We start from the raw sequence: 14,208 nt of genomic DNA, 5'->3' as shown, positions 1-14,208 counted from the left end.
TCACACCAGAAATATAGGATAGACACAATTACTCATTTCACAAATAAGATAAAACAGGGGCAGGGGGGCAAATCTTAGTGAGCCTGGTTTTTAAAAAAAATTTGTTCATGGGATGTGGACTCGGCCAGCATTTATTGCCCTTTTTCAGAGGGCATTTAAGAGTCAACCACATTGCTGTGGGTCTGGAGTCACATGTAGGCCAGACCAGGTAAGGACAGCAGATTTCCTTCCCTAATGGACATTAGTGAACCAGATGGGTTTTTGTGACAATCAGCAATGGTTTCATGGTCATCATTAGACTTTTAATTACAGATTTTTATTGGATTCAAATTCCACCATCTGCCATGGTGGGATTCGAACCCAGGTCCCCAGAGCATTACCCCAGGGATTTTGGATTACTGGTCCAGTGACAATACCACAAGGGAGGTGGTGGCATAGCGATGTTGCTTTTTGTTCTAATCTTGTGGAAATTCTCAGCCACTAGACAGGTATGGGCTGACTAAATTCACTTATTCCACATTTCCAATGGGAGCTGCATTCAAGAAAAAGCAGATTAGAGAATCAGAGATGAAGTGCTGTACAGCACTATCTCAAACCTGCATTATTTTGACTGTGGCTAATGAGGTATTACTCTCCAATCTGTGACCAAGGAAGAATGATATCAATGAATTTACAGTAGAGTCTGTGCTCTCAAGCTCCAGCTACAAGGTGGCAATCCAAAGGGATTGATCATTTGAACAAAATACTCAAGGCTAACAGCACTGTGGACGTGGACTGCAGCAGTTCAAGGCAGCAGCTCACCACCACCTTCAAGGGCAATTAGGGATGGGCAATAAATGCTGGCCAAGCCAGCAATGTCCACATCCTGTGAAAGAATTTAAAAAAGGCCCGAATGATTTGTGATTTTGTAGCACATTTCTGTTACAGCTATTGAGTCAACTATGGGTCCACACACAGGGGAGCAATAAGACTTGAGGCTTACAGTGGTTTATCACTAGTTTTAGTACTCTATGCAAGGCACTGTATTCTATTCTTCTGAAAGAATGCCCAGTGCAGATGGGGAGCTGGTGCCCTGGTAATGGTCAGTTGTGCTGGAGTGTCCCGGTTTGGCTTGGCTGCATCAACTGCTACTCCGGGGTGCTGGTCATCTCCCTCAGACCCCTTTTCCAGGATCAGTCCTACGGCGACCACTGGACTCGAGAGCGCGTGACCTAGGAAGTGAGTGCCAATGCTTTGGAGCCGTTGTCGTTCAGCAGGAGGCTTTTGGGTTGGAGTACCTCTTTACAGGAGCAGATTGGGCCAGCAATATCAGACGGTCTTCTTGGCCTGGAGCTTTTTGGCAGTGGAGAGATAGCAGGATATTAAGGGTGGCCAAGAGTCTGCTGACAGACTGTAACTATCAAGGATTGGAGAACTTCCTAAAACTCCCTATTTGCCTCATCTCCACTCCCCTCAATATACCATTGGTGTCTGGTACAGAAGACTGTCTGGAGGACAGACAGTCATATCACCAACTTAGGTGTACCTGTGCTGGAGAAGGAGCATGAAGACCTAAGACTCTTTATTTCTATCTTTCCTTTTTTAAATTCTCTTTGGCTGTGATGTTGGCACTGCACTGTAGCGACACGAGTTGTTGTATCACTATGCAATTTTTTCTATCCTTGTTGGTTATGCAGAAGCAACTGTATCTGCAGCGAATTTCCATAAGGACAATAAAGTGTACTGAATCGAATTCAGCCAATCAAGGCCATCCTGTGTCCACATCAACTTAAAGCCCATTCAAGAATTTTCTGTTCAGGGAGGAGAAGGTGGGCTGATGTTTTCCTCAAGCTTAAATATAAAATTAATCTTCCCAATTCATAATGCTTTTTAAAATTAGAATTGGAGCTGACAGTAGAACAGTGGAACAAGGATGCTGCATCTCCTTGGAGTGCACAAGCAGAATTCAAGCTTGCAATGTTCTAACCGTCCATTTAGGGGGAGGCAATGGCATAGCAGTAATATCACTGGGCTAATGATCCAGAGGCCCGGGCTAATGATCCGGTGACAGGTTCAAACCCCACCACGGCAGCTGGTGGAATTTAAATTCAATTAATAAATCTGGAATATAAAGCTAGTCTCAGTAATGGCGACCTAACAACTATCACTGATTGTTGTGAAAACCCAACTGGTTCACTAATGTCCTTTAGGGAAGAAAATCTGCCATCCTCACCCAGTCAGGTCTACATGTGACTCCTTACCCACAGAAATGTAGTTAACTCTTAAATGCCCTCTGAAATGGTCTACCAAGCACTGTCAAGGGCAACTAGAGGTGGGCAACAAATGCTGGCCTTGCCAGTGACGCTCCACATCCCATGAAAGAATAAATTTTTAAAAATTAATCTAAATGGTGCTATCAGCACTGGATATAGAGCAATAAAGTTTTGCCCCTAGGAGAGGAAATATCAGAATGCAAGTCATACCTCCTTTGTATGCATTTGAATGAAACATTGATAGATGTGTTGAAGCAGATTGCTTACCTCGTTGCCAACCTGTTTAAGAAATGATGTCTAGCCCTGGGAGAATTAAAGAACAATGTACAAAATAACCACACAAAAAAAGCTTTTTAACTCCTCAGGGAGAAAGCTGGCAATATTTTGTTAACAGTTTTACAGGTAATGGAAAGGCTGGGGTGATATCTTAGTTCTAATGTGTGACAGAAAGTCCAACTGAAGGCTGGTAATGAAATTCAGCTGACGCTCACTTGACACATATACTGCAAACTGCTTCTAATCAAAACAACTAAAATGAAACTACAACAAGAATCAAAAACATTTTATGACATGCACTGTATACCATTATATTACTTGGCTATTAAATGATCTACAAGCCTGTAACTGATGTGCAACGCGCTACACTGTCAGAACATATCTCTTGAAAGTCCTTTCCTTTTCAAAGCAGATTCAAACCCAATACCAATGACTGCAGCATTGCACTTATGATGCAACTGGGTATTTTCAAATGGTTATAAAAGTGAAAACAACTTTGGTGAACACAGTATACCTCACCTCCAGCTGGTCCATGAGAACATTCACTCGTTTATTTAGTTCATTCATCATGATCATTTTTGCCATCTTAATCTGATTTTCAATCTTCATCCGCATTTGCTTTACTTCATTCAACCTGCAAGACAGATTTTCTTTTCAATAAAAATGTATTTGAAAAGACATGCATTTGCATTACTTTATACTTTCCGGTTGAAGGGAGTAAATTACAATATTGTCCAATAGTACTAGTTTTCGTGGGAGTTTAAGGGCCATTATTCTGTCCTAATCCACTAAAAGTAATACAAAACAGGTTATTAAAAATGTTATTGCACCATTGGCAGCACAGGTAGTGTACATCAGCAGGGTGGAATGCTTTGCCCTTTGATCCATTCAATTTATGGAGACCTCACTTTCAGACTTTGTACCTCTAAGATGTTACAAAGATCAAAAGTTCATTAGCTGAAGAGTCACAAGTGGGAGACAGTGAATGAAAAAAAATCTCCAACTTTCTCCATTTCCCATCCATCTGAAGGTGTTGATTCCCTCACTGAGGTATGGTTCCACAGACAGTAGGCTAGGAACATAGAAACATTGTTGCATCAAAAAAAAAGTCTGTTAAAAGGATTCCTCCAGGCTATATGTTCAAATTAAACAAAAGAATGGTGATGAGGAATGTTAATAATTCTCTTTACATATTTATTTATTTCCTTCTTTGCTACTAAAAAGTGAGAATTGGCATGGTGGTAGTACACACTGGGTCTCTAACACAGCATCAAGGTGTGATGTGAATCTGCTCCTCTGGTTTCCCATTCAGAGGGGAGGAAGTTCCTATTGTCAAAAGTTCCATTACACCCCAACTTTTCCTAAAATTATCCAACTTTCACCCACATGGAGTTCTTGACTTCAGCTCTATTATGTACAGATACAAAGCAGAGGCCCAGAGCTGGCCTTCAGGGATGGAAGAAAAATCATGGGAAGAGTTAGGCCTGCTGGTCTTGCATACCTTCTAGGAGCGAGCAACAAACCTTTAGGTACATCTTCTAGAATCTGCTGAACAGTAAACCAAAAAAGAGGGAATAGAGGGAAGATAATTGAATAGAATATATTACAAATGAGTAATGCCACTGCAACTGTCTTGCTTGAAATATCATGAATTTGGCCTTGTACATGTGTTGGCGCCTTCAGCACATGAACAACATAGGATTACATAGAATATACAGTACAGAAAAGGACCATTCATCCCAACTAGTCCATGCCAGTATCTATGCTCCCCTTGAGCCTCCTCCTTCCTCATCTGACTATCTGCATAATCCTCTGTTCCCTTCTCTCTCATATGATTCTCCTTGAATGCATCTATACGATTCGCCTCAAATACTCCATGACATAGCGAGTTCTAACTTCTCATCACTATCAGGATAAATAAATTCATTCTGTATTACCCATTTGATTATTTATTTATTTTTATTTTTTAGGGACTAGCTTACACAGATAGCCTCTGGATTTGCTTTTTCCGGCAAGTGGGAAAATTCTCTCTGGTTACTCCATCAAAACCTTTCATAATTTTAAATAACTCCAAGTATCTTTTAGCCTTTTCTTTTCAAGCAGAAAGAAACCCGGCCTGTTAATCATTCCCTGATAGGTATGACCTTGCAGTTCTGGTATAAATCTTGTAAATCTTTCTTGCATCTTTTCCAGTGCCTCTATATCCTTTTCATGATATGGTGACCAGACTGTACACAGTAATCCAAGTGTGATGTAACCAAAGCTCAACACAAGTTCAGCATAATTTCTCTACTCTTCAATTGCATCCCTCTAGAAATAAGCCCAAGTGCTTGGTTTGCTTTTGTTATAGCCTTATTGATCTGCATCGTAGATGGTTGTTTGTATTCCCAGATCCCTGTGCTTCACGGTTTCTTAATTTTCAAGTAATAAGAAATATTCTTATTTTTCTTACAAAAACGGACTGTGGTGGCTTAAGAGGGCAGCCCATCACAACCTTCTCAGGGCAGCTAGGAATGGACAATAAATACCAGCCTTGCTAGTACACCCACAATCCAAGAATGAGCATAAATTTATTGGAAAAACAACAGCATTTATCCCTCAACTGATATTACTGAAAACAGATAATCCCCTCATTTATCTGACTGTTGTTTATAGAACTTATCCACATTTGGTTACATTACAACAATAATTACACTTCACATGCTTCATTGACTATGAAATGCTTTTTGGGATGTGCTAAAGAGAAAAGCCCTAAGTAAATGCACTTTCTTTCAAAAAATGAAAGGTCTGTGAAGTAACTATCACCTTTTATTGATCTTTTAAGCACGGTTTCAATTTTGGTATCATTACCACAACTGCGCTCATTATTATGAATTTGAACCAGGCAAGACATCAAGGCAACACTAAGGTCACAATGCTCATTCAGTCAATGAATGACAATAAATTAATATCTAAAAGTAAAAATGCTAACATTGTTTCAGTATGAGACAGCTAACCATCTTACCACTTCCTTCAGTCTGGGAATCGTCTCTCAGGAAGGACATATTCGCCTTGGAGGGATGCAGTGTAAATTCACCAGAATGAGGCGACAAGGGTTAAATTATGAGGACAGATTGAATAGTAAGACTTGTATTTCCTTGAGTGTAGAAGATTAAGGGATGATCTACTTGATGTGTTTAAAGGATTTGATAGGGTAGGTAGAGAGAAACTCTTTCTGGGAGTCCAGAACAAGCATACAAAACTTTAAAGTTGGAGCTCGATGTTCGAGTATTATGACTTTAGTGTTGCCTTGGTGTCTTGCTTGGACTCAAATTAATATTAATGGTCAGAGTTGCGGTAATGATACCAAAATTGAAACTGCTTAAAAGATCAATATAAGGTGATACAAAGTTACTTCACAGGCCTTTCATTGTTCGAAAGAAAGTGCATTTACTTAGTGAAAAGGCTCAAGGAATCCCAATGGACTACTGTTGTTATATTTCAACTAAGGTTCACTGACCAGAATTAAATATATTAAAAAATATATAAACATTTTTTCAGAAAATTGTTTTGTTCTTTATACCAACTTTAGAGCTGCAGATCAGCCATAGGTGCATAGGGAACAACAGCGAAGTGATATTGTTACTGGTCTAGTAATCCAGAGGTCTAGACTAATGCTCTGGTGACATGAGTTCAAATCCTGCCACAGCAGCTGGTAGAATTTAAATTCAATTAATAAATCAGGAATTAAAAAGCTAATCACTGTAATGGTGACCATGAAACTACCAAATTACCACAAAAATCCACCTAGTTCAATAATATCCCTGAAGGAAGGAAATCTGCTGTCCTTACCCAGTCTTACCTACCTGTGACTCCAGACAGACAGCAATGTAGTTGATTCTTAACTGCCTCTGAAATGGCCTAGAAGCCACGACAAAAAAGCCGAAAAAGTAAAAGCAGTCAGACCACCCAACATCAACCTAGGCACCGGAACATACGCCCTGCCCAGTGGGCCTACAAAGTCCTCCTCACTATCATTTGGAGATCTGAGCCAAAATTGGGAGAGCTGTTCCACAGACTAGTTGAGCAACAGCCTGACAGTCATACTCACCAAATCATATCTTATAGCCAATGGCCCAGATTCCTCTATCACCATCCCTAAGCATGTCCTGTCCCATTGGCAAGATTGTGTGTCAACCTCTGGCGGGAGTGGCCCAGGCAGACCTTAACATTATCTCATAGCATCTGGTTGAACATGAACAAGGAAGTTTCCTGCTACTTACTACCTACTGCCTTCTCTCAGATGATTATCAGTGTTCCTACATAATGAACACTACTTGGAAGAAGTTGTGATGTGAGCAAGAGCACAGAACATACTCTGGGTGGGGAACTTCACTGTTCATCACTAAGAGTGGCTCAGTTGCACTACAGCATGAGCTGGCCAAACCAAGGAGCATATCTGCCAGATGGGGCCTCTGGCAGATGGGCAGAGAACCAAAGGAATGAAAAAAATCTACTTGACCTCCCTTTACCAATTCACCTGTCTATGACAGCATTAGTAGGAGTGACCACCACAACAGTCTTTGTGGAGACAAAGTTCCATCTTCACAATGAGGATACTGGTACTTACAGGAAAGAGAGAGAACTAAAACTCCTGTTCCCTTCCTTCACTGTCTGTAATCAGTGTGTGTTTTGAGAAGGAAGAGGTGTGTGGTTTTTAACCTTTGAGTGTGTGGAAAATTTGAAATACCAACAGCAAGCTTTTTGTGAGTTTAAATAAAGAGGGTTATTTATTCACACATTTACCCTGAAAATCTAATACTACATCACACACACATACACAAGAATACAGTTAGAGAATAGTGCACATTTACAAGTTGTAAACAAAAGTTCGTAATTCACTTTATTGGCTCGTCTTGAAAGGCACACTGTGCAGGCCTGGCGAAGAAGAGGAGGTTTTTCATTCCTGAATGTAGCTAGGTGAATTCAGTAGCTGAAGTCATATACCAGAGTCATTGCAGGATTCCCTGCAAGAACTAGACTTTCTGCAGGTCACAAAGTTAGTTACTTGTAGTCTTGTTCCCGGGAGGTCAGTTTGCTGTTTTGGTGGACTTGAAAAGGAACAGGCTTGATTGAAGACCTTATGAACCTTGAAGTCCCCAGGTTTTAAGGCATAGGTGTTGCTGCTGCTGTTACTGTAGTTGTTGTTGCTGTTGTTGTGTTTTGCAGACTGACTTAAAGATTAAAAGGGAGACCAACAGGGCTGTCTTACCATGTGGTTTCTCAGTTTCCTTTCCCAAATATGGTGTTGTACTTCAGCAGATTAGCCACAACCTGGGCTATTATTTGCCAACGTTCCTGGGGGGCTGAGACAATCACCACCTTGGTTTCAGAATGAGCTATTCAAGGCAGGAAACACTTTTTGGATGATTTCAGGCGATGAGAAGTGACAGTTCTTAATCTGGAATGTGTCCTTTTGAGACAGTGTGGTAGTTGGAATCCAAAGACTAAATCAGGTGACTCTCGGCAGCCATTTTTTCAGCATTTTAATGTCCAATTTTTAAAAGAAAAATCAGTTCCAGAAGATTCTACGCTCTGAGTAGTTTGTTTTAAATGTTATGAATATGACGTGCTTTTACTGGGCATGACAATACCCTCCATAGTGTTGTGTGGCATTACCACTATACTAAATGAGATAGATTTAGAACAGGTCAAGCAGCTCAAAATTGGGCATCTATGGAGTCACTATGGGTCATCAGCAGGAGCAAAATTGTATTCAACAACAATCAGTAACCTCAAGATCCAGTATAATCCATCACTCTACCAACACTAACAAGCCAGGGGACCAACCCTGGCTCTATGAGGTGTAAGACAGCATATCAGAAGCAACATCAAACATACCTAAATATCCTAAAAACAAGGTGCCAATCTGGTGAAGCTACAACACAGGAGTATATGCATGCTAAACAACAGAAGCAACATGCAATAGACAAAGCAAAGTGATCTCAGGACCAAGGGATCAAATCAAACTCTACAATGCTGCTAGGTCCAGTCGTGAATAGAGGTGGGCAATTATACAACTAGCCAGAAGAGGCAGTTCCACAAACATCCCCCATCCTCAATGATGGCAGAGCCCAAGTCATTAATGCAAAAGACAAGGCTGAAACATTTGCAACCAGCTTCAGCCAGAAGTGTCCAGTGGCCCAACGCATATGTCAGTCTTCAGCCAATTGCATTCACTCCACATGATATCAAGGATGCCTGAAAGCACTGGATGCAGCCAAGGCTATGGCAACATCCCCACAAAAGGTACTGAAGACATGCTCCAGAACTAGCTACACCTATAGCTTCAAATGGAGAGGACACTCAGTCGAATGCGTACCTCCAACACGCTGTTAAATCAATGTTATTACAATTATGCAGCTCTCGCTTGAGGCATTTCCCTGCCTGGTTGATGCTTTATAACTATAAAAGCTGAAAAATAAATCTTTTTAAGAGCTTCCATCTCACAGAGGAGGCTTAAAGCCAATCCACATCCAACAACCTGCTCTGAAAAACCCTGCTCACATTTTGACAGCTGTGCTGAATTCCCCAACAAGCAGTAGAGACAATCCACAATCAACAACGCTCCCCATCAAACAACCCACAACATTCTTAAAAACAGTAAATTCACCCCTTCTCCCAATGTTAATGGATTCTTTAAAAAACTCCAGGATCCTGATCTGCATATTAGCCCAAAACTGATAAGTTCTTCATTGGACCATAGCCCATTGGTGTACCAAGTTTCATGGAAATCTGTTCATTACTTTAAGATATATTGTTTCCAAATAGACAAATGGACTAACAAATAGGGGCAAAAACATTACCTCCACCATCTTCCATGGCTGCGGTAACAATGGCATCTGGCTGGCAATGTGGAAAATGGCCCATGTGTGTCCTGTCCACAAAAAGCAGAACAAATCCAATCCAGCCATTACCACCCTTTCAGTTTACTCCCAATCATTGAAGTGATAGATGGTGCTACTGGTGGCAGTGCTATCAAGCAGCCCTTATGTAGCTCCCCTATGCATAGGTTGGTTTCCATCAGGGCCACTCAGCTCCTGGTCCAAACATGGACAAAAGAGCTGAACTCCACAGTGAGGTGAGAGTGATTGCCCTTGACATCAAGGCAGCATTTGACCAAGCGTGGCATCAAGAAGTCCTAGCAAAGTTGAAGTCAGTAGGAATCAAGGGTAAATTTTTTCACTGGTTGGGGTCATACCTAGCATAAAAAGGAAAAGGGAGAGGTTGTAGAGGCCAATGATCGCATCTACAGGACATCACTGCAGGAGTTCCTCAGGGTCATGTCCTAGGCCAACCATTTTCAGCTGCCTCACCAATTACCTACCTTCCATCATAAGATCAGAATCTTAGGGATGTTTGTTGATGATTGCACAGTGTTCAGTACCATTCACGATTCCAATAAGAAGCAGACTGTGCCCACATGCAGCAAGAGCCAAACAACATTCAGGTTTGGGCTGATAAATGCCAAGGAACATTCACACTAGACAAACGCCATGCAATGACCATCTCCAATAAGACAGAATCTAACCATCTGTCCTCGATGTTTAATGCTATTACCATTGCTGAATCTCCCCACCCAGGGTTCGCCCTTGAGCGAAAACTGAACTGGACTAACCACATAAGTACTGTGGCTACAAGTCAGAGGCCGGGAATGCTGCAGCAAGTAACTCACCTCCCGACTCCCCAAAGCCTGTCTACATCTACATGACAAGTCAGGAGTGTAATGGAATACACCTCACTTGCGTGGTGAGTAAACCTCCAGCAACACTAATGAAACTTGACACCATCCCAGTCAAAGCAGCCAATACCATGCCAAGGCATGCCACCACCCCCCACCTTAAACATTCATTCCCTCCACCACTGACTCACAACAGCAGTAGTATGTCCCATGTACCATCTACAAGACGCACTGCAGCAACTCGCTGAAGATCTTTCCATATCACCTTCTAAACCGGCAATCTCTACCAACTTGAAGGACAAGGGCAGTAGACATATAGGAACACCAACACCCCCAACTCCTCCAACCACACATCATGACAGAATTATATCGCCGTTCCTTCATTGTCACTTAGAACTCCCATCCTAACAGCACTATGGGCGTGCTTATCCCACATGACTGCAGCAGTTCAAGGCAGTGATTCACAGCTACCTTCTCAAGGTCAATTAGAGAAGGGCAATAAATGCTGGCCTTGCCAGCGATGGTCACATCAAGAAATACTGTATTTCATATTCCTGACACTCTGAGGGGACCTCCCTGTGTTATTTAGTGCCTCTTCATTTACATAGTGCGAGCAATCTGCATCCTGTGCTGACAGTGCAAAAGCCAGAAGGAGCAGGATTTCCTGAACAAGAGCTGAAATGTGAATGTGCAGCTTCTTAAAGTGGTACCAGAACTCCATCTTGGCAAGGTTTGAAATTGGATACTTTCTACTGTGAATATCCAGTGTCCTGCAAATATCCAGCGTGAAAAGAGGAGAAATAATATCAGGTGAAGTAGCAGTGCAGCAGTAAAGTTGAAACCATTGGTCAATACAAAAATAAACTAAAATTGCTATACAAGTAACCAAAGCCAAACACATGGACCCGTCTTCGCCAAGGTGTATAACACACAGCTTTAAACCTATAGCCTGGAAATTTAAACATTCCCATTTTTGGTTACTGATTGTTTCAGTAACCAATCCCAGTGTCCAAGTGGATTGAGGCACACCTGGTATTGGGCCTCAGGGTCATCAACCCAGCAAACTGCAGACAAACAGGCATTCCGAGACAGCTCATCATTGAAGAAGAATGGAAGATTCTGCCATAGCAATGACAGGAACGGCCAACAGGTAGGTGTTTAAAAAGGATCTCAGCAGATTTCAGAACTAACTGTTGCAACAATTTTTATTATCAATTCTAGTGTCAAAAAAATTACATTTAAAAAGCTCTGGATTATTTTAAAGTGCTAATATATTTGCTTTGATAAATTTAATTTACTAGATTTAATTGAGCACTTAGAAAATCACCATTGACTGGAAATAAATTGTATTAGTAGGGCTGTTATTGTCTTTTATTTTGGTGATTAGATTTGGAAAAAGAAACACAAATCAATGTTTAGATTATTTTTGATTAATCGCAATTTCATTTCTTTTCCAACCTTGGACTGGCTTCAGTAACTTCGTATAGAATAAATAATGCAACTTAATTATTTCAAACTGCTTTCCTGAACTAAATTTAGATCCGTGATAATGCTTTTTTGAGTGAAAGTAGATCAAGTTACCTGTCCTGCACTTGTTTTGCTGAGCTCTGGATGCTGACTTTTTTCTCTTCCATTTTCAGTGTCAACTCCTCCAAAATCATCTTCTGATTTTGTAAAGCATCTTCTAGATATTTGAAACTGTGGGCAAGAAATAGAAAACTAAATTGCCAGAATCAGCATCTCTGTAGCCACTGAAACATCAGGTTGTTCCACTGGCTTATTTCTATAACAAGCCACGTCCACCACTGAAGTAGTTTCTCCTCACATCTCGCTAAGGTATTTTTACAACAATTTTTACAATTTTACAATCCAGCTCTTTCCCATCTTACACTTCATTTCCTCACCCTTCTTCCCTTATCCCCTGTTCCTTCCACCCTTCATTTATTCAATTTCAACTAGCTGGGTCTGATTACTTCCTTGTCCTTTAATTTTACTCGATCTGAATAAAAACAGTAATCTATTCTACCTATAGATAGAATTATTTTTAAGCAGCACCCCATAAATTTCTTAAGTAATTTCTTAACTCTGGGACATTTACCCTGCACATTAGAAAGAGGCCTTTAAAAGTAAAACTAATTAACGCAGCTTTAAACTTGCAGGGACCTGACCAGACACACTTAAACATTGCAATTCTCATAGTAGTGTATTACATGCTGAATGACACTACACCTCTAAACTCCCTCCACCTTACCTATGGCCTTTGTGTTGTGTTAGCTGGCAATTCCAGCAGGCCAGCACGTCACAGGTCTCACAAAACAGCTTCAGTGGTTCTTTACTGTGAAGCGGACAAAAGAGTGGAAACTCATTGACCTCACTCTCCTCACCTGTAGATTGAATAAAATAAAACTAAAGTTTTAAATTAATGCAGGATGCAAACACCTTCAAAAGTTAATTCCTACTATTTGTTTCAATTGATTATATTATTAAAAAACACCAGAGACTAGCATTGAAGAATCTTGCACACTCATGGGTTCCAGGAAAGGGATATTCACATAAATTACTCAGGATGAGCAATGTCAAACTAAGGCTGCTATTGTGGTAGTATCTCTTGGGATGCCGCATGACTTGGAAATAGAGCATAGGCAGGAGAGAGTAAGCTGTGCACAGAGTGAGGGACAGGAGAGCTCTTCAAATGAGGCTCTATCCATCTCGAGTCTTTAGGGAACACTGCTCTTGGCTGAGGTGGACGTAGGAGAATTGTCTGAGGCGCTTAAAATCCAGCCCTTGGTGAAATGTATGTGCCCCTGCCAGGTGTGTTTTCAGCCGGGGGAGGGGGAAAGGGGAAGCATGTAAAATAGCGCAGCTGCCCAGCCCACCACCTTCCCACCCACCCCCGAGCTCACACCCATAACACTGTAGACAGGTGGTTGCTGAAATCACCAGCCTGCCCACCATATGTAAATAAATAATTAAGGGTCAATTGAGATTGGTAACTTGGCTTGGGCAGGCGGGCAAAGGTGAACAGCCATTTTATCAAAAAAGTTTTTAACAGGGCCAAAAGGTACTATTTTTGGGGAGGGCTTTTTATGCATCAGGGGCTAAACTGGCCAAACTTACCCCACCCAATAACCCAGATTTTCCTCATTCCGGGACTCAGTGGGCCTTCTCCTTGGGACTAGTTGCAGTCAATAGTGCCCATTAGTGAGCTCTTGGCACTGCTGGCAGAAATGGAGCTTCCAGCCAATCGGATTGGCCAGCATTTCCTGGGGGGTGGGACTACCTCCCAAGTGACAGACGGAAGTCCCACTGAGAGTCAACTTGGCTCTCCTGGAGCATAATAGGGCTGCGGGGTGGGCTTGCATGGGGCGAGTTGGCTTCCAAACAACTTTTCTAAAATTAAGCCCCAGGGTGGTGCTCACCGAGCTGTGGCATCTCCTACTGGCCAACCTAAGCTGCACAGCAGGGCAAGGAAGGTGCTGACAGTGGCCATCAAGATCAACCCAACTCTAAGTTTCGACCCCAGCAGATACTTCCAGGCAGAAGCAGATGATATTAGTAACATTTCAGTTTTCTGTCCATCAGTGTACCAGAGAGCTGATCGAGGCACGGTATACGAGAGGGGATATCATCATTATAGAAGGCAAATGGCATGTTGGTCTTCATTGCAAGGGGATTGGAGTACAAGAAAAAAAAAGTCTTTCTACAATGGTAGAGAGTTTTGGTGAGACCACATCGGGAAAACTGTCTGCATTTTCGTCTCCACATTTAAGAAAGGACATACTTGCATTGGAGGTGGTACAGCGAAGGTTCACTAAATTGGTCCCCGAGAAGACAGGGTTGTCCTACATTGACCGGCTGAGTGAATTGGGCTTACATTCTCTGGGGTTGCGAAGAATGAGAAAAATCACACCGAAACCTACAAAATTCTGAAGAGGCTGAGAGATTATTCCGATGGTTGGG

General features: G+C 41.7%; 1 protein-coding gene across 3 annotated transcripts in view; it reads right to left on the bottom strand.

The window, feature by feature from the left end:
• Positions 1–14,208, bottom strand: part of trim66 (tripartite motif containing 66) — a 253,498-nt gene that overhangs the window by 66,611 nt on the left and 172,679 nt on the right. For 2 of the 3 annotated variants that reach the window (XM_078549215.1, XM_078549216.1), the window contains exons 4-6: positions 12,500–12,632; positions 11,830–11,946; positions 3,048–3,162 (exon numbers count right to left, since the gene is read on the bottom strand). In XM_078549215.1, coding sequence (XP_078405341.1) covers positions 3,048–3,162; positions 11,830–11,946; positions 12,500–12,632 — 365 coding nt within the window. Of the gene's footprint in view, positions 1–3,047; positions 3,163–11,829; positions 11,947–12,499; positions 12,655–14,208 lie in introns of all 3 variants that reach the window. The other variant, XM_078549217.1, reaches the window with a different exon arrangement.

The sequence above is a fragment of the Cetorhinus maximus genome, chromosome 9 (assembly GCF_964194155.1).
Source record: "Cetorhinus maximus chromosome 9, sCetMax3.hap1.1, whole genome shotgun sequence".
Classification (NCBI taxonomy): Eukaryota; Metazoa; Chordata; class Chondrichthyes; order Lamniformes; family Cetorhinidae; genus Cetorhinus; species Cetorhinus maximus.
The sequence above is the reverse complement of the archived record's forward strand: the minus strand, read 5'-3'. Positions and strand labels throughout refer to the sequence as shown.